Genomic DNA, 19,909 nt, shown 5'->3' with positions numbered 1-19,909 from the left:
AAAACTGTATGGGAAATGATATTATTAATTATTGGAAAATAATACATTACCAAGAAGATTTTTGAACAATGTTCCCCTACCACTCTCCTAATTAAATTTACTCTATTAATGTTATTATAATACATTTTTCAGACGTTGTTAAACAATAGTTGTTAGTTAGCTACACTTTTCTAAACCTGTAGTAGTATACATTATTCCACGTGCACTCAGAAGATTGTTAAAGGTTCGGGCATATTCTTAGCCGTTTAATTTATGAATAGTTAATAGTTAATTTTTAATGTTATCTGCGTAGTTTTGGGTACTTTAATATCATGGCTGTGACTTTTGTGTTTTTCAATTTTGTTTCGTGTATCACATAGAGAGGAGATTAAATGTGACGCGTTTAAAATGAGATAATAAAGCGTTGAACATATGGTGGAAGGTGGGAAAAACGGATAGGTGAGGTTAATACATTTATTATCGAATTTAAAGCCATGGGGAAGCGGTGTGACTGTCCACTGAGATAACTTTGTATACATAATTGGAATGGAGAATGTGATGAGGCATGTCATATATAAATATCAATAAGTTTGATGTTTGAGATTACTTCGCTGAGGAATTTGTTAATAAGATTGAAGGTTGTTACATCCTTTTGTGAGTGAATCGCTGTTCATTGGGTTGAAACAATGTCGAGCCCCACCGTTGGTGATGGAAGTGGTTCTTCCGGAGGAACTCGCCCTGGCGCCCCTCTCCGCGACGACGGTAGGGGGTTTCACATTATCTTTTTTCCCTGTTAACCTTTACGTTTACTCATTGTTATTGTTTTTTCTGGTTTGAAAGTGTAGAGGTTGTCCCCACGGTGAATCCTGACCAGTTTGTCATCATGGAAGACCTTGAGCAAATGCTGCGCAGGGCATGTGACGCCCTTAAGACAGACCCTCCAGTGTTTGAGCCCCACGATTGCGTTTACGTTCATGGCGACCGCTACTATGGGTTTGTTGTGCATGTGGGGGGCCCACCGGACGGAATCAACTTTATGGCCAACGGTAGGTTCTCAGCCGATGAACGCATGGCCAGGCAAGATGCCGCTTTATCATCCCTGCAAGCGGTTGTTGGAGAGTCTGGGAAGGAGATCCTCGACTACAATCACTACGTCGCTCAAAGTTGCAGGGAACGTCTTATGGATTTGGAGCGAATATCTAGTCTGTCCGTCGACTCCCGTGTCGCTGAACTGGAGGCTGAGAACGCTCGGCTTAGGGAGCGGCTGGCTTATTGGGAAACCTTGAACGGCCGTGGATAATGTTTGTTTGGTCTTGTGCTGACGGTTTACTGTTTCTGGGGTTTGGGGTTTGTTGGTTAGGGTTCATGGTTGATGGTTTTAGGGTTTGTGGTGAAGGGTTTATTATCCATCTTTTTGTGTGGTAACTCTAACATTTATCTTCTTATTACGTTATTATGTAATACTGACAATGTATTTCTTTATGCGTGGTTTACAATGGCTGGCACAAAGAAAAAATTGAAAAAACCCGTTACATGCAGCTTCGAATATGATATATTATTTTTATTGCATAGATAGTCATGCAGGTATGTGTTATTTTGTTCTAAATTAAGGTGCATTGCATGCAATTGAAGTTAAATTTAAAGTCTTCCGACGTGTGGTTGAAAGTTTTTTGTAGATGGAAGTGTAACATCTAATACGGAGTAAATGGAAGAGCACAGAAGTTGCTATCATAAATGTGGTAGCCGAAAGGGTAGAAAGTGTTTGGTATTTAATAATGTAGAATGTACTAGCATAATGAACATAATTAGGTTTGTGGCCTTCCTTGTTATTTGATTTATAATTATTTTAAATAGATGGATACTATTGATAGTTGATATTTTGTATCCATGAAGGAAATAAGGATACAATGAATTTTTTTTATTAAATTTTCTTAGCTATAATAATAATAATAATAAGCATAATATTCATAATATTCATCATAATAATCATAACAATAAAAATATTAATAATAATAAAAGTACATTCAAAGTAAGTTATTGTTGAACTTATTTTTTTCGAAATTCTGAAATTTATTTTCTTTTTAATAGAAGATAAATTTTATTGTAATTATAATAAAATATAACTATTATTTAAAATTTTAAAAACTATGACTCGAAAATAATAATTTAAAATCAAATGTTTAAATTAGCTAAACAACCATGAAAATTAAATATCGAACATCGTTAGGAAGTGTCTTTACAAATTTAAAAATTAACGGTTTAAGCATATGACTTAAAATTTAAAAAATACCAACCTAACCAAATAACTTAAATTTTAAAAATGACAACCTCAAAAATTGTATCGAAATTTAAATGAAAAAATTTCAAAAAAAAGTTAAATTTAAAGCAAGGAACAATCTAAGCAAATAACGCAAATTAATATTAGAATTTTGTTGTTTGTGCATACGTCTGCCAAAGAAAATGGATGAAATAAAATAATTTATGACTGAATTAATTTTATCTAAATAGTGAAAACAATAAACATACAAACCAAATATGTGTAATCAAACCCATGAGTATTCAGGTACAGTTTGGGTAACCAACTAAATTAATCTCCTTTTGATAAAATAACTTAAACAATAAATTACTCTGATAGAGGTAAATTACAAATAAGTTATTTTGTGATTGGATTCTTAACTCTAGAAGTACATATTTTATACGACCGCGATGAAAAGTAGAAGTATTCATTTTTACTAACTTCTCTATAAGATCCTAAATAGCTTCTTAGAAAGTTGCAATTAGGTTTTGAAAATTGCACCAGACATTAATACTACTTCTTTTAACAAGTCCAAAGTTAAAAAAAGTTACTTCTAAAGTTTTCCAAACGGGCAGAGTGTCAAAATTCTAAAGGTTAAATCTATATTGTACGATACTTAAGGATTCCAAAAAATATTTGCATATCGGTACGTTGGTTTAAATCTATACTAGATAAATATTACGTGAATTTCTTCTTATTTAGAAAACTATAATTTATTTGTCTTTTATTTAATTAAAAGGTTAATTATTATATAATAGGAGTTAAATGTAACTATAATATAAGAATTAAAAAATGACCCACATAATGAGTTTAATTATAAATAAAATTTTTAATTACATCTATAATATTACAAAGAGTAATTACCGAATAACGTAATAAAACGCACTTCAAAAATAAAAAATGACGATATAAGAAAATAATAAATTTTAATTTATAAATTGCATTTTAAAAATGTGAGTGGGAACCACTTAATAAAGTTTTCTGGCCCATGAGGCACGAAACCGAATGCCTTCCAGAAGAAGACTATATATCGAGGGCTGATGGCACATTCTTCTAAGTACTGCAATTCTGATTACGTTACTTCAATTAATGAATTAGATAAGATTCACCCTTGATATCTGCTGGATCCACACGTTATCCACTCTGTACGTTTTCTTTTACCTCAAATTATCCCCTTCTTCTTCTGTGTTGGTGCCGTGAGGAACAAATGGCCGAACAATACGCCAAAGGCGACACCGTTAGGGCTATCAAAGCGGCAGGAGAGCCGTCGCGGCCCATGGTAGGTTAACGATTCCGCTTCTTTTGTTGCGATTATTTGTCACTCTACTCTCCGCATTTTGTTTTACCTCTCACGCCGACTCCTCGTGTGCCGTTATATGCAGCGTCTGCCATTACCGAATGGTCTCCTCCCCAAAGGTAGCAATCATCTGTATGTCACGGTGGCCGATGGCTCAAACCATACTTACAAGATTGCATGCAGCCCCAAGGGGTGGAAAAAGATCACACTCGGCAGGGGATGGCAAAGGTTCTATCATGAATACAAGCTACAACCATCTAACATTCTATTGTTCAAGCACAAGGGCAGAGACGACTTCAGCGTTCGCATATTTCAGTCACCGGGTGTGGAAAGGACGTATGATGTGTCCGGTGATGACTCTGGCGACGTCACACCGCCCAGAGTGCCAAGGAACCGTACACCCGCTACTCAAGCGCCCCGGCGTCGACTGGGGTGTATCAATGTCCCTAGGAGCGCAGCTGCGGCTGAGGTGGAGCAGACATTTCAGTCCGAGCACCCCTTCTTCATCATGCACATCACAAAAAGGCTTTTGGGCATACACTTCCTGGTAATTGCTTTCCCTCTGCACGATATATAGACCTGTTTCTTTGGTTACAATTGGGGACCACATTATATGTTTTGTTCCCCTGCCGTTCCCTTTATTGAAAGTAATCTGCGTGGCAACCTGGTCCGCACCAACTGTGCTTCTGTTGATGGTACTTACTTTGTTTGCCAATGTGCCATTCTACGTGGGCCATATGTTGTGTCTTGTGCTGTTGCTTAGTTGTTAATCGTTGGCTATGTGCTGGAGCAGTTTTTGACTTCAAATTGATTACGGATATATGCTGGGAATGTCTGTTGTTGTTAAACTCTTAAATTCCATTGTCTAGGGAAACAAGCACCCAATTGCACGCTAACTGTTTATAGTGCCGTCATCAGTAGTTGCCGTTTGTATAATTTTGAATTCATGCACATTGCATTCACGTTACAACTGCCTCTTCGAACTTCTCCTTCTCGTTTTTTGTTTGAATTTCATTACAGAATCAGCGCAACGCATGCTAATTGTTCATAATGCCATCATCAGTGGTAGTGGTTTCATTCTGTTTCATTTCATGGACAGTGCAATGTTGTTACACATCCCCTTAAGTCCATATGATTCTATATCTTTTTTTGGCCAGCCGAATGTGCCGCACTTTGGAGACGACGTCAACGATGATGTGATGGTCACTCTGACTTCAGGGGAGATCTCCGTCCGGGCCGTCTACGCAAGATACGTCGGCCAAAGAAGGCGCAATTGCGGAAGCATTAGCCAAGGGTGGGCGAAATTCTTGACCAAGTGCAACATAACTGTGCCCAAGCTGGCCGTGTTTGAGATCTCCCGTACCCAGCCAGACGTGCAGCTATTGGTCCAATTTGTTGATTTTGAATGAATCCAAGTGGTGTGAATAACATCCTGACTATGTTATTTTTGGATTGGCTATTTCGATTTGTCAACAACTTTATGTGCTGTGTTGCGAATCCTGATTTCTTGCAACAGCGACATTTAACTGATTTTGTTCATGATACAATGTTCTGTCCATTAATTAAGTAGTTTAGACACAATCTATGTGCCTTAGATTATTATACAAGTTCAATTCGCACAACACCATGGATGCTATGTACATTGAATTTAATGTGACTCTCCTTTTCCCTCCGTAGATTGTTTTACCGAAGTTGTTGCGCAATTTTTTTAACTGTTGTGTCATGTTTTTTGCACTTTAACCTTTATTAGCGTTACACAAATGTTGCATTTATCTGCATTATTTTGGCTTGGTTCTTCACTGTCAGTATGTAACACAGGTAAAAGAGGAATATTTTCATCTTTCTCAGTGGTTTTTGTTCTTTCACATTCCTGGAAGGTGCAAGTTTCGTAATTTCTTGTGCTTATGTGACCATATCTGCACTGGAAAAGAGAACATTTGTTTGTTGAATTGTTTACTAGAAGGAAAACAGCTGGTTTGTTTGGCTGCCTGGAATAAATGTTTCGCTTCAAATATTTATTGTTTATGGTTTTGCTGATTTCATTTTATTATGCATAAAATCATCTCTGCCTATTTGTTGTTGGTGTCCCATATTGGTTTCAGAATTGAATAGCTGAGAGGGCAAACATGCATCGTTGCATTGAATTGTTTATTCATACATTATCAAACATTACGAAAAAGAGATTTTTTTTGCAACCCAAAACTGCAAGTTGGAGCAATTAATAAGATTTTAGCCGGATAAAATAAAGGTACCGGTATATGTTGGTTCACAGCATGATCGTATCGCTATTTAAGCTGGCCAAATAAATATCAAATTAACCATCTCTTTTAGCTGTTTGCCTGTTTCCTAGTCTCATTTCATCAGGACATAGAACACAAGTAATGAGAAACCAAATTTTTCAACCAAAATAGTCTTTACATCTCTGCCTAAACCTTCTCATAGAGACACGGAAATTACAGATTTTAGAAAACCAAGGGATTAGAAGCAAGAAACATACGTTTATATCTGGTTAGTTGCCATGAGTTTAACTTTAACCTACGGGGTAATGCAATCGAGGCTATTGTCGCAAATAGATTCAAGCATGTGTATCTTAGACTCCAGCCTGGTTATCTCCTCCAAAAGATGCGCGTTTTCCCTCTGCAAAGACTTTGCACGAAGATAGTTGAAGTCTCTGACCTCATTACCCGTCTTTTCTAAAAGAACCCACAACATGCTGAACGCAGCGTCCTCCCTCGCGTCATCCTCCAGGACCGTGTAACGACCCTTCGCCCGTAGGTTTGATCCGAACGGATTTCCAGGGATTATAACATTGAATGCATAAATAGGACCCAGATCGTGGTGGAATTTTTCCTCACGAAAGAAACAAGGGGTGGGTATTTTAGTGTCGTAGTAATACATCGATAGCCAGAGCTCCATGCTGTTGCTAAGGGCGAAGTTATGCGACGCACACTCATCTTCTGGAATCATTGGTGCTCCTGTAAATGAAAACATTATAATTTGACCATGGTAGTGTTTGGTCTCTCAACAATGCATGCGTTGTTTGTTAATATGCTAATTGTGAATATAGTGACATACATGGAAAGGTAAATCAGAACTTTACCGCCAACAACAGAAGCAACGCGTCCGTCGAATGTTGGGAGGGTTCGCGGTGTTCGCGGCGGTGATTCCAATGTGCCTGTCTCCAACATGATTTCCGCAGTTGCCTCCCTGTCCGCCAATAGCGTCTCTATCCTTGATTTGTAGGCGTGCAGTGCCAAGACGTAACTATTGTAGCCGGTGTACTCCGGTTCGGGGTGATTCAGAATCTGCTTGTTGGCTTCTTCAAAGGAGATGTATACTCCCGTGTTGTGTCCCTTCGTGACAACGAAAAATGTGAACTGGTTCATGGTCGGCTCCATTGGGCTCGGACAAGGGTGCTGAGTTAGTAAATCTTGGGTTTTTTACGGTGGAAGGATTCGGGGATTGAATTTTTTATTGGTTTTTCTTCTGCCCCTCTCACCACAAATAAAGTCTTTGTATGGTTAAGGAGACTTCCAGGGGAAGCTATGAAAGTGGTATTTTCGATAACAACACCCTAAAAAACATGAAAACACGGTCTACTCTCTTCAATCGCGTCACATCAATATCTTTATCTGAATGATGTGTCTGCCGTTATTCGACAAACTTGCCCTATCCGGATCATTTAATTTTAGGCAAGTGGATACAACAGTATCTGCTGACGTGTAATGAAATCCAAGTCCTAGGGCTCCGGCTCCTGTATAGTTCCGGGTTGGTTTCAGGCATGGGCCACTAGCTTGGTGAAGGTAATGAGAGATAAATTACATGAATGGGGGCTACGGTATGTGACTACACGCGTTGCATGCTTGGAAAGCCATGGTCACTGCTGGGCCACGGACTCGAGCTAGGAGGAGGGATTTTGGTTCAAATCCCGTTAATGTATCGATGTCAGGAGCCACTTCATCATTGGAAATATAAGGATGTGACATGAGGAGATCGTATCGGTGTGTCCACTTGAAGACGTCTATTGAACATCGATTTTTCTTTTACATTAACCATACCAACGTGAAAGAATATCGGTGGCAAGCGAAATTTGTTGTCGCAATTGTTTGTTATAGCAAAATTTCATAGTGTTTTGTCTTAGGAAATGGCAGATTTATATTTATTCTTACGAAAATGCTAAGGCCCAGTTTCGGTGATCAACTTAATTAGGCTCATTTTCATAAATTAACTTAAACAATAAATGATTTTTTTTAAAAATAACTTATAAATAATTTATTTTGTGTTTGGATTTTTAACTCTAAAAGTCCTTAGTTTATAGAAAATGTAATGAAAAGTAGAAGTATTATGAGAGAAGTCATTTTTTTTAACTTATCTATAAGCTCCAAAATAGCTTTTTAAAAAGCTGCAGTTTGGTTTTGAAAATTGCACCAGACATTAATACTACTACTTTTCATAAGTCAACAGTTAAAAAAACTAAATTCTAGAGTATCCCAAACGGGTACTCATGGGTATCTTTTAAATTTCAGATTTTATTCCGCCTTTAAATATAAAAAATATTAATTATCGAATAAATGTAGTTAAAAGACACTCATTATTTGTAGCAAATAATGTTGGTAATTAAAAATAATTTAAACTTCAGATACTTGAATTTTCTCTAACTTCCTATCTACTTCATAAAATATCTGAGAAACACATCAGAAATCATAAATCAGATAATTCAATTTCAACGTTAATTAAAAAATAACATTTTTTGCTATTAATCTAAAAATACACGTCTAATTTCTTCTTAATTCTTTTATTAACTTTTTATTTATTGCAACGAGTAATTAAGCCCAATTTTTTAGGATTTTATTCGATGAAAGTATTCTTAACATATTAGTATCATACATGATATTTTTTAGGGACTTTACATGTGTAGGTTAATAATTAAAACCCTTAGTATTTATTTTTTATAATTCTAAACTGAAAATCTTCAATTTTACTTAATCAATTTTTCGACAATATAGTTTAATTATAATCCGTTAATAGTTAAAAATGCTAAAACTATATTTTTTAAATTTTGATGTTGAATTCTTAAATTTTACATATAAGTTTTATTTACTTTATCCTTTGGATGTATATATAATGTTAAAAAGACACGAAATCTATTTAGATATATGTCTTTTAACTAATTTTTAAAATATTGTAATAAATGGCTGATTAAAGGACCAGTTTTAAAGGAAACTTAGTCGGACTATTCTTTTTAATACCACTAAGAGGGCATTGATTGTAATTCAATCGAAACAAATGTTGTCTTCATTACTATAACGGAAATTTATTTTTAAGCGGAGCGAAAATATTAAGGGCGAAAAATGCCAGCTTGCAACCTGGGCTCTGCTTGGCCTGGCCTGCTGCTGGGGTGTTATAAAATAGGTACAGCCCCAGGCACCTTTAAAAGCCTTAATACGTTAATAGGCCAGGCGCAGTCCAATTAACTGTTTAACAACCCAGGCCTGTTCAGAGCAATGTCTGCCCTTGCCTAACCTGTTTCCACCCTTAAGCGCAGTTGGCATTAATGGCATAGCTAGTCCGGTCGTAGTATCTAACCACAGTAGGGAACAAAGCTGTGCGAACCGGTAAAAGTCGATGGAGACTGGTCAATACTATTCGATGGCGGTATGCATTTTTCAACATTGGTAGCACCATATAACCGGCCAGTTTCATCGGTTTCTCTCTCGTGCTGCCCGCGTTTAATCGGTTTGAATATGTAAAAAACATTGGCAAAAGTACACCCGACTTTTCGCACGGTGCCTGGTCAATACTCATCAATTTTTAAACGAGTCATTTGCACACAAAAATATAAAATTCCATTGTCAATTCTACCCTTTAGTGGTATGAGTAATTTTTCCGGCGGTGGTGGAGAGCAAGTGTCATCGTATTGTGCGATATGGCCAATTTGGAGTAGCATAATAGAAAATATAAATATTTTACTATGAAATTTGTTGAAATATTATTATAAGAAAATGTCACAAGGAAACCACTGTTCGTCTTATTCCTTCTCCAGCTGCTTCGAACCCTAACACAGGGTCGGAAAAAACCAACCATAGTTGCAATAAAACGAATAAGCAAGCATATCCCAATTCTGCTCATACAACTCAATCAATGCAATAACCCCAAATCGCAAACGTCAACCGAAACACGCTGCACGAGGAAAAGTGAAGCAGAGTTCTCACCTCCTAATGGTTCCCAGCAAGAAGTTCAGAATGACGTGCCCACCCAACAATCTAAAAACAATCAGAAGAACAGAAGATCATCGTATAAGAGGCCAGCATCGACTGGTCAAAGGTTTGTGCAAGGAGGAAGGAATGAGTTTACCCAAGATTTTTGTTTCTCGTGTGGACCCGGATTCCTCTCATTCATAAACAAAATCAGAATTCACATACCTAAACGAAGAAACAATCTTTTAGGGTCCCACTCTGTAGTAGACTAAAGCACGACTGCGTCAAGTCCATACAGACACTTCCCATTATTGTTGTCGAACTTCTTCTTCTTCCCATTTTTAAGGCAGAAGACAAGACACCACACCCACTGGCACAAGAATGACGTTTATTATTCCTTCTTTGAAAGTGCGATATTTTGATAAATTAGAGTTCACAAATCCCCATTATAATAGACAGGAAGAAAATGGACAGAAGAAAATCAACAGAATGACTGAAGACTTTATTTTCGTCCTGTTTTTAGGGTTCGTAGGGTTCGAATGGTTTGGCAGAGGAAGAAGATGAAAAGTGATTTCATTGTGCCATTTTCTCAAATTTATTACAATAAATTTGATAATGTAAAAAATCTTGTTTCTACCGTGTCACTCCAAATTGGCCACATCACACAAACCCGTGCTACCTAGCCTCCACAACCGCAGCAAAGGTTCTTCCGAGCCGAGCAGACCAAAGGTTCATCGATTTTCGGACCGAATACGCCCATGCCGTCCCGTTATTACAAATATGGTTCCATTTATGTCGTTGCATTTATCGAGTTATCTATAATCGACAGTACCTTATGAACGAGTAAGGCCTCTGTATGGAAAAATCTAAGATGTGCTATTGAAATTATCCGAAGTTCATGCAAAATTGATGAAGTACCACATCATGAAACCGGTAAAGGTTTATTTGTAACTATGGTGAATACTTCTATCTGGAATTCATTGAATATTAGACGTTGTATGTACTGATTAATGTAGATACAAATTAACTTTTACTTCAGTTCGATTACCTTTTAAACTGTCGTGCATCATTCGTTTGAAGGTCTTCAAATCCAAACAGAGCCAAATGTAACCGCTCATCGTATCCAATCCAAACCGAAACCGATTAAAACCGCACTAGTTTCGACTTTATTAGATTTTCTTTTTAACGGACAGTTTGATCGTAATGCGATTTCGGATATACTTTTCATATCGGATCCAATCCAATCCAAACCGCAAAATGTGCTATAATGTTTTTAATTTATTATTATATTTATGATTATACTGATAAATGTTAAATTCATAATACTAATTTTTTGATTATTCGTTTGTTGTGATTGTTTAATAAATAGTTTATGTGCAAAATGTTATTTATTATTTATTATAACAAACTGATAAATTTATTTTTATGTTAGTTTGTGGTTGCCTTTTTAAGATATTCTTGAGACTTGTTATGCCATTGTTGATTATTTTACATTTTATGTTGAGATTTGTTATATGTATTTAAATAATATAATTTACGGAAACATCAAATCCAATCCAATCCACACCGCCTAACATTGTATCCGATCGTGTGGGGTTTTTTGTTAGGAAAATCATCCAAACCAAACCGAACCGAAGACAGAACTAGTGTTCGGACCCTCTGAATTTTTGGCTCAAAACCGGTCCAAACCGTACCGCGAACATCGGCACATACGTGCAACTAAAGGATGGCTTATTAGTGTGTATTAAACCTGGTGGAAATGCGAACCGCTAAAAGGCAAGACTGTTCATTTTGTTTGCAAATGCAAGTGATTCAAGGAGTATATTGTGAACAATAACGAGTATTTCCACATAGATTGTCATGGGGTGGGTAGCACAGGACTAGGTGGGTCAACCTGAAAGGGTCACATCAATCAATGTTGGCACCCTTTCTTCACTCATTGGATCTCTATAAAAGCAAATCTTAGCTGAAGCAAGAGAGGAGCACACAAGCTAAAGGAAGCCTAACCCCGGTACTCCAACCAATTACCAAAGGCAGACGCTACCCTCAAAGAGCAAATGGCGGGAATGGAGGATATTGAGCATCAGCTGGAAGAGTCCCAGCAGCCTGAAACCAATGATGCGTAAGTTACATTTTGATTCGTCTATATTGCTTCTCCGCCGTGGGTCTTTACAAGCGCACATCTTCTTCGGCCTAATCGGGTTGTCAAAATATTGTATTTGTACCTGTTTATGCAGTTTGTTTAATTTACTAACAATTTTCACCTTGACTTCCAGTGTTGTACCCACGATAGATATGGGAACCCTTGGAGGCGTCTCGAACGCAGATGGAACCTCGACGCTTAATCTAGAGCTAACGATGAACGTGGTACGAATGACACTTCCCTTTATTCTTGTAGCCTGTTATCTTTGTACGAAACGCGAGATGCTTATTATGATTTGTCTAACTCGATTTATGGCCCAGAGCCCTAATGGGGGTCGGGGTGAAAACCTAACTGAAGATCCAAAGTCCCAACATGATGGACTACTGCTCCTCGCAGTGAAGCTGCTCGAGGTACGTGAGCCAATTGATATTTCAAGAAACATTAATCAAACTATGCACCTAGAGAGATTAATGAAATGTGCCTGGGTTTGGAACAAAAGCAGCACCTTTTGTAACAAATATTTCACATGCCCTGTGTTACTGAACATGTGGTGATCCCTTTATCGTCCACACCTTTTTATGTCTATTGTTTGACCCTGCGAAAATTTTTTTTCCACGTCACCATGTCTTACCAATCCCGCATTTGACCGGTTCTAACATGATGGTTAGCTTCATAAGTCGTATTGATATGTGATATTGTTTGTTGTTTGTGTTTTTTGGTTTGTTGACTGAGTACGCAGAAGATCGATGCTCGGACAGTTGCTTTGGAGGATCGCATGTCGGAATTGGAGCGACCTATGTACCACACAGGGAAGTCCGTAACTGAGATCCAGTCACTACTAACCAGCCAACGGGGGAGTCAAGCTGCAGCAGCCACTATACCATCCACAGCTGCCGCGACAATGCCTAGTGATGGTTACGTCGGTACTAAAACCAACATAATAGGGCAAAGGCAAAGTATAGCAGCAATTACTAACGATATTGGATCACCAGCAGAAACATTGAAAACCTTGGAGAAAGGAAAGGGGTTGGCAATGTCGAATGTTATTTCCTCCCTAGACGTAATCGTGCCAAATTCTCCTGGGTATGACGACGACGTCATCATAGACGAGGCACTTTCAACTCCTCGCCTTATTAAGGGAATTAAGGGCATGAACACTTCAGGCCAGCCAAAGCGAACACTTGCGCAGTACTGGTGCTCTGGTGTGCCTAAAAGGACCACCCACTCTGGGACCATTACACATGACTCAGTTGACAGAGTCTGTGAAAAAGTAAGCTACAGCCTTCATAGCTTCACTAACAGCCTTGGTTTGTCTTTTCAATAAATGACTTATAAATGATACCTCCGATGTGCAGATTTACAAGGACCTACCCAGCATGTCTAACCTTGACTGCACAATAAAAGTATGTGAGATGTTCTCTCTTCCAGAAACATGCGACATTCCACTGAAAATACCAAAATTGGAGCCAATCGATTCTAACCAAAACCTCGTGGAAGAACAGCCGGACTGTACCAGGCTTGCAACCACTCAGCAGAATAGCCTGACGAATGTTAATGTTTCTTCGATACGGGGTGGGAGTGCATTCAAACCGTATGGAATGCTGAACGTAATGGAGTCTCCGGTGCTATTAATTCCACTGGCAAGTCTCCCCACCATTGAATGCTCAGTATATAACTCGTTACGCAATTAATTTGTTAGTACCATATTTCCGGTGAGTAACTAACATTGTATTCCTTTTTCTGAAGGGATTCCAAATGGTTTTTAGGCCAACCGTTCACATGGACCTGACACTTGACGAATGCAAGATGGCCGCGTACATTTATGGAAAAAATGATCAATATTTGTAGGGATAATTTGTGATTATTAAATTCTTTACAATGTGCCCAATATTTATTCGTAGAAAAGGTTGTAGTGAGTGTCAATGTTGTTTCCTAAATTCCAGGGAAATGCTGTTCAAGTTCTCAACATTGGAGGTCCCAAGAGCAGGATTCCACTCGTTATCGCCGGTTTATACGCCCAATGTTGACGTGAGTTTAAACCGACGGTGGCGTTAATTTTAGTAATATGATATATATAACAACGATGACACATTTGTTTTCCTCTGTGCACAGATAATGAACATAATCCTTATGAGTGCGTCCATGCGAGCCTGCTGCGTTCTGCCACCTCGCGTTTGGTACACACCTTCCGTCTTTGCCGACGACGTCCTAGCCATGAGGCCATTCGAGGTCATTAGAAGAAAATACATGAACAGATAGATGCCGGCAACTAGTCGTCTCGAACATGTTGTTAACGTAACCTTTAACTCCACAATTGCACATTTTTCATTTAAGTTATAACCTATCATTCATATCACTCTCTTGACAGGTTTTCGTCCCGGTGTGCGAACCAACATACACCTGGTTCCTGATGGTGGTGGACGTAAAGCATGGGAGGGTGTACTGCCTAGATGTGACGAGAGCTCCGGAGCACAAGGAACGGAGAGAACGGAACATGCAAACCATTGTAAGTGTAACACAATTTGCACAACATTTCACCTCACTGAAATAGTCCATAAGTTTGACAGCTCTAAATGCGGTTATCATTCCGTGCGATGTGACAACTCTGCTATTCTTGCATGCAGCTACTAATGCTCGGCCAGTTTTTCAACCTGGAACCTAACATGCTGAGCTTTTCCCATGTTAGTTCTGATCCGACCACTTGGGGAGCAATTAAGTATCCCGATGGAGTCCCAAGTTACCCGGAATGGTAATTCTTTATTTTTAAAGTGTCATCTGTCCAACCCGAAGGGATTTGTCATTGAAATGCCATGTTCCGAATTTGCAGCAACGATTCATGTCTGTGGATTTTGAACTGGATCCAAACAGAGGGCAAATTCAAGGTTTCCAACCTTCCTTGGCAGGTTCGTCATCCCTTATCTAACCATGTTGTGTCTGTACGAAGGAGTACATGCATTTTAACCATTTATGTTCGTTACAAGCAGATGGACCGGCTGAAATTAAGGATGAAAACCGCAACAAAGATTTTCCTTTTGGATTGTAACGAGGTGAGGGCAACAGTGGTCTCGAAGGCAGATGCAGCGTGGAGGAAGCTTATTCGCATGAAGGAGTGAAAAACTTTCCAACTCTGGCCAAAAGACAGAACTCTAGTGCATTTTGTTGTAGATTAACGTATGATTACAAGCCGAAAACTGTGATCTAAGTACAATTTGTATTAGTTGTTTCGTTAACTTCTATTTCGTAATGTGTAGTATGTGTATGTCTGCTTCTATATGTGTATCATGCCTACTTTTGTGTGTGGATACTAGTGGTCCTGTCGACAGACTAGAGCACAATATCCACACCCCCAAGCTACGACAACTGTCATTGAAAGGGGGTATATGGCCAATACGTATTTGTACCTAGGTTGTGGCAATTTGGTTTCCCTTGATGCCATATATGGCTGACTGCTTTTGGTTGGAAGACTATGTCAACCATATGAAGTTTATTAATGAATGAAGTTCTAGCTAGTGTTAAAGTAATAGCAGGAGCTGTCCCCATTTTCCCTTTCTTACATGTTGATTGAACAAGAAAAGGGATAAAATTTTTCAATTAATTTTGGTCATGTTAATTAAGATAAGCTATAACAATGATATCTAATTGTTGCTATATCCACTGTGCAGAAATATTAGGGTATGGGATGAAATGAAAATCATAAAAATAGTTTGGGAGCAAATCTTAGTTGTAATTATAAATTGTGAAGTGATTCGTTCAGAATAAGAATTGGTTTATTATGTTAGAACTTAAATCTTTTATTGTGTTAGAACCTAAAACTTGGTTGTAAAAAACTTCTATAATTTCCACTCGTTAATCTTTAGAAAACAGCATACTTAGGAGTATTCATTATATCAATATTATTTACGAAACAATATAGATAACTTTACTATAAATAATGATAGCATATTTTGTTTAATTAAATAACAAAATAAGTTCAACCTATGTTACATAAAATATTTTTTGTTCTCATAAAATTGTTAGCTTTCAATTTCAGTGATTTGAGACCATAAACTGTTATGAAATTTAACAATAACGAAGACTCCTAGAACAATACACAAGCTATGGGAACACATCATGGTTTACATTACCTAAATGAATAGCTTCGTGCATCAATTCTCAACGCAGAACGTCAAAATCATTCCGTAACTACACGTAAAATCCAACTAATCGGCATAATCCCGTCCATAAAGGAATTTATAATTCCAATGCACAAGGGAGCTTGTGTTCTTACCAATAAAAGACAGTAGGAGCAGAATCTAACATTGTGGCCATCAAATAACATGCAAATTAGAGTTATGAGTTTATTATTAACAATATCCCTATGTGCAAACATAAGAAGTTAGATAAAAATTGGTTTCAGGCTAACATGTTCTCCTTAACATCATAGTTGGAATAACAGGTCACAACTAAGTCGACCGCCATCATGGGTCTGCAAGCGAAAAGTGTTCCCATTTGTCGCTTCCGGCTTGACATGCATTTTCAGGCTGACAATTATCTCGGACAACGACGGGTACCTGCTGCATTAACAAGAACGTCAAACCACACACCTGTTTACACCAACATTATGCAATGATAACGGATCGCCTTGCAGCATCAACATTGTAGTGGCTAAATCATGCTTATGCACACAATAATTAGCATGAACGATTTCGAAAGATTCTGCCTTAATAAAAGCCCAGTTGTATGTTCTGAGTTTAATTTTGTTACGACGAGGACTGCTTCTTCCCCATCGTCAACACCATAGCATATACCGGCAAAACAAGTAACATGTTAACATACACTTCTATGAGAATCAGAAAATTAACACATCAGGAATGCCGTGCGTGCATTAAAGACTAACTGTATTTTATTTACCCACACACTTAAAGTGCTAAATTTTTTAACAAATAAATATTGAGGCACATAATACTGAAATAACTACTGGACCTCCAAAACAGCATGTAGTTAAGTTCAAAGATTTAAGTGCCATTAATATTGAACCGCTGGATAGAGTTAGTTTTATTGGTCACGTCGCAAACTAAACACTCCATGCAGGAATTAGTTAGGTGGTAACCTTTGATCGCTTGCGTTTGTTTCTTCCACCATGTGATTCATTGATCCTCGTTGAAGCTTGCGCGGCTCCATTGGGGCATCTAGTCCTTCGGTGCCCTAGCTTCCCGCATGTGCTGCACTTTCTTTTAGTTTTCGGCGCAGAACCGCCTGCTTGGCTCATCCGACCAGTGCCTTTTGTTCTGACACGAATGGGGTCTTTCACCCCGCAATCATTTGCTGTTGTGATATCATCCGTTGATGGTCTTAAGCCATACTTTATTTCAAGGAAGAGAGCATCGCTCAGAAGCTTCTTTGAGTAAAGCTTGAAGTCTTCATCACTCATGCAAGCAACGCGCCCTAAACGCTTACACAGCTGGGAGAAAGCACCCAATCGTGTCCTATAGGTCACACTTGGGTCAGCAGTCTGTTGCTCAACACATTGGTTATGTATCTCCAATTTGGCTGCCTTAGACCACCTACGCAGCACAAGGCTTTCAGGGATTTCCACCAAGTCTAGCATAACACAGACGGAAAGGATATGCACACAAGGAATGCCAAACGACTCCATACGCATGCAGCTGCAGCTAAATCTGTTCGAGATATGGTCCCTATAAACCTTCCAATTCATCTCAGGCCTCCGATACTTCTGGAGAGTATATGTATGAGGGTTCTCACTGTCATTAAATTCACATATTCTAACACGAACACACCGTTTCAGGCTATCCCGGAATCTGACAAACATTTCGCGGGTGAACACAGTCCATCCAGACTTTTCCAGCTCAACAAACTCTGTTTGTAGCACAGGTGTTCCGTACCATGAACGAAAGTCTAGCTCGTCCTCCGTGTCACGAAGAAAATCCACACACCTTTGAAAATTTCTGACAAATTCTAACACCCCATACCTGCTCTCAACAAACCTACCTAGTTTGGCATGCAGTGACTCGCACCTAGAGGTTGTCCGTACTCCAGCAAAAAATCTACCACGAATGTATGCGGTTGCCCAAGCGTGCTTTTTGCTGTACAACTCCTTAACCCACTCAACCTCCCTAACACCGCACTCGTTGAGCATTGACTCCCAATGCGCTTCGAACTCCTCGATTTCCATATCTGCCAGCATGCAGTGTCTAAACATTTGTGTGAATCTCGGGTCGCTTATGTTAACAGTCGCGTTCCTCAGCAGATGCCAGGCACACAAACGATGATGTGCCTCAGGAAAAACGGACCGGATTGCTATCCGCATGGCCGGGTCGCCATCCGTGATGACTGAATGCGGTGCCTTACCTTGCATGCATTCCAGGAACTGGCGAAGAACCCAAATATATGACTCCTGCGATTCGCATGAGACCATTGCTGTTCCGAATACGCATGTCTGGTTGTGGTGGTTTACTCCGGAAAAGACTACAACAGGTAGGTTGTACTTGTTGCGGCCATAGGTAGCATCGAATGCTAGCACATCGCCGAATATCCCATAATCTTCCTGACAACGACTGTCGCTCCAAAACAAGTTGCATAGGTGTTGCCCTGCCCCCAACTTGTACCGCCAAAACATTTTCCCATCCATGCGTGCCAGACCTTCCAAGTACCTAATAGCTGCACTTACGTCTCCGCCTTGCAGACCTCTCTGTTTCCGTATCTCATTATACATATCTTGCTTTGTGAATGTTACCAGATTAAAGCCCCCTAGTTGTGCTGCGAAAGACTCATAAATCTTAGGTATGCTAATCCCAATCTCCCTCATGCTTGTTAGCTGAGCAACTTCTACCTCAGATATCTTCCTGTGTGACCGCAGATAATCAACAAGCTTCCCATACGCAAGTTCGTGGTTATGCTCCTCGACAAAACGCGACACATACCACCTCCCACTACCCTCTTTCCTCTTTATCCTCATCTCCGCCATGCATCCGCATCGGGTTACAACCTTATGCTCCCTTTTGCGATCAACCTTTTCCAACCATTTCTTCTCTCGAAATCCTTGCCTATTACAAACAAACGTGTACCACACTATCTCTCCGGCAGTGTTTCTAACCGTCTTGCCTCGCCTTGATGCAAACCGCTTTAGTCGGCTGTAATTGTTATAGAAGCCGCTTGCCTCCTGAGGTGAAGAAAACTCCATTTCAAGCACATCTTCTGCTTGCAACCCATCCAAACCCAAAAAAACGGGCAACATTGAAGCCCCCCTTCCTTCCCAATCGGATAACTCAGCGTCTTCCTCCACTCTCGTATCATACATTGTGTCCTGAAACAATAAGACAAACATTTCGCCACCAGCTGGCATTATGTGGAATGCGTTGTGTTTAAATATTGCATATCCATGCATATTAAAACTAGATAACATCAAATCCTTGCATTTTCAATTAGTCTCAATGTATATTTTGCAGATGCAATGTTCATACGCGCTAATATGGTTATTAATTCAACCCAGATAACTTGAACTGAAAAACTCCTTTCAGGATTATTATTTTCATTTAATAAACATTATCATGTTATAATTTAACATACAGTTTACCCAATCATCATAATGGTTGGCCACTACAACATGTTCATGCCAATCTATTTAATAAAGGATTTGCTTCTTGAGGCTCATTATCACAGATGCAAGTGGTGCATATTTCTTTAAAATGTGAAACTTCATAAATGAAAACTTAACAAATACTACAGCCACGGCTAACTTAACAACAAAACACAAATCTATAATTTCTTCTACGCATCACACTCGTCACATCATTGTCACCACATAGAATATAACTTCTCACAGCATAACCCTCACACCTGCTAAGAGTGCAACCAACTCCATGAACAACACCACCGAAATGGTGTAACAGACCATTCCCATCGAATTCGATCCCACTCACACACAATAAATACAGATTGGCACCTATACCAGTCGTACCTGAGAATTCGACACACCACCCTTGCCCTCCATCCAGTTG

At 38.9% G+C, this 19,909-nt stretch overlaps 1 protein-coding gene across 1 annotated transcript; it reads right to left on the bottom strand.

Moving 5' to 3' along the window:
• Positions 1-16,369: 16,369 nt before the first annotated feature.
• Positions 16,370-19,212, bottom strand: LOC107611673 (protein FAR1-RELATED SEQUENCE 5-like). Its single transcript, XM_016313576.2, has 2 exons — positions 17,002-19,212; positions 16,370-16,495 (listed from the first exon to the last, which is right to left on the bottom strand). Exons 1-2 carry the CDS (start codon positions 19,207-19,209, stop codon positions 16,370-16,372), a joined length of 2,334 nt encoding a protein of 777 aa, XP_016169062.2. The 5' UTR covers positions 19,210-19,212.
• Between the last annotated feature and the right edge of the window lie 697 nt (positions 19,213-19,909).

This window comes from Arachis ipaensis, chromosome B8 (genome assembly GCF_059453495.1).
Source record: "Arachis ipaensis isolate K30076 ecotype BB chromosome B8, ASM5945349v1, whole genome shotgun sequence".
In the NCBI taxonomy this organism is placed as follows: domain Eukaryota; kingdom Viridiplantae; phylum Streptophyta; class Magnoliopsida; order Fabales; family Fabaceae; genus Arachis; species Arachis ipaensis.
The sequence above is the reverse complement of the archived record's forward strand: the minus strand, read 5'-3'. Positions and strand labels throughout refer to the sequence as shown.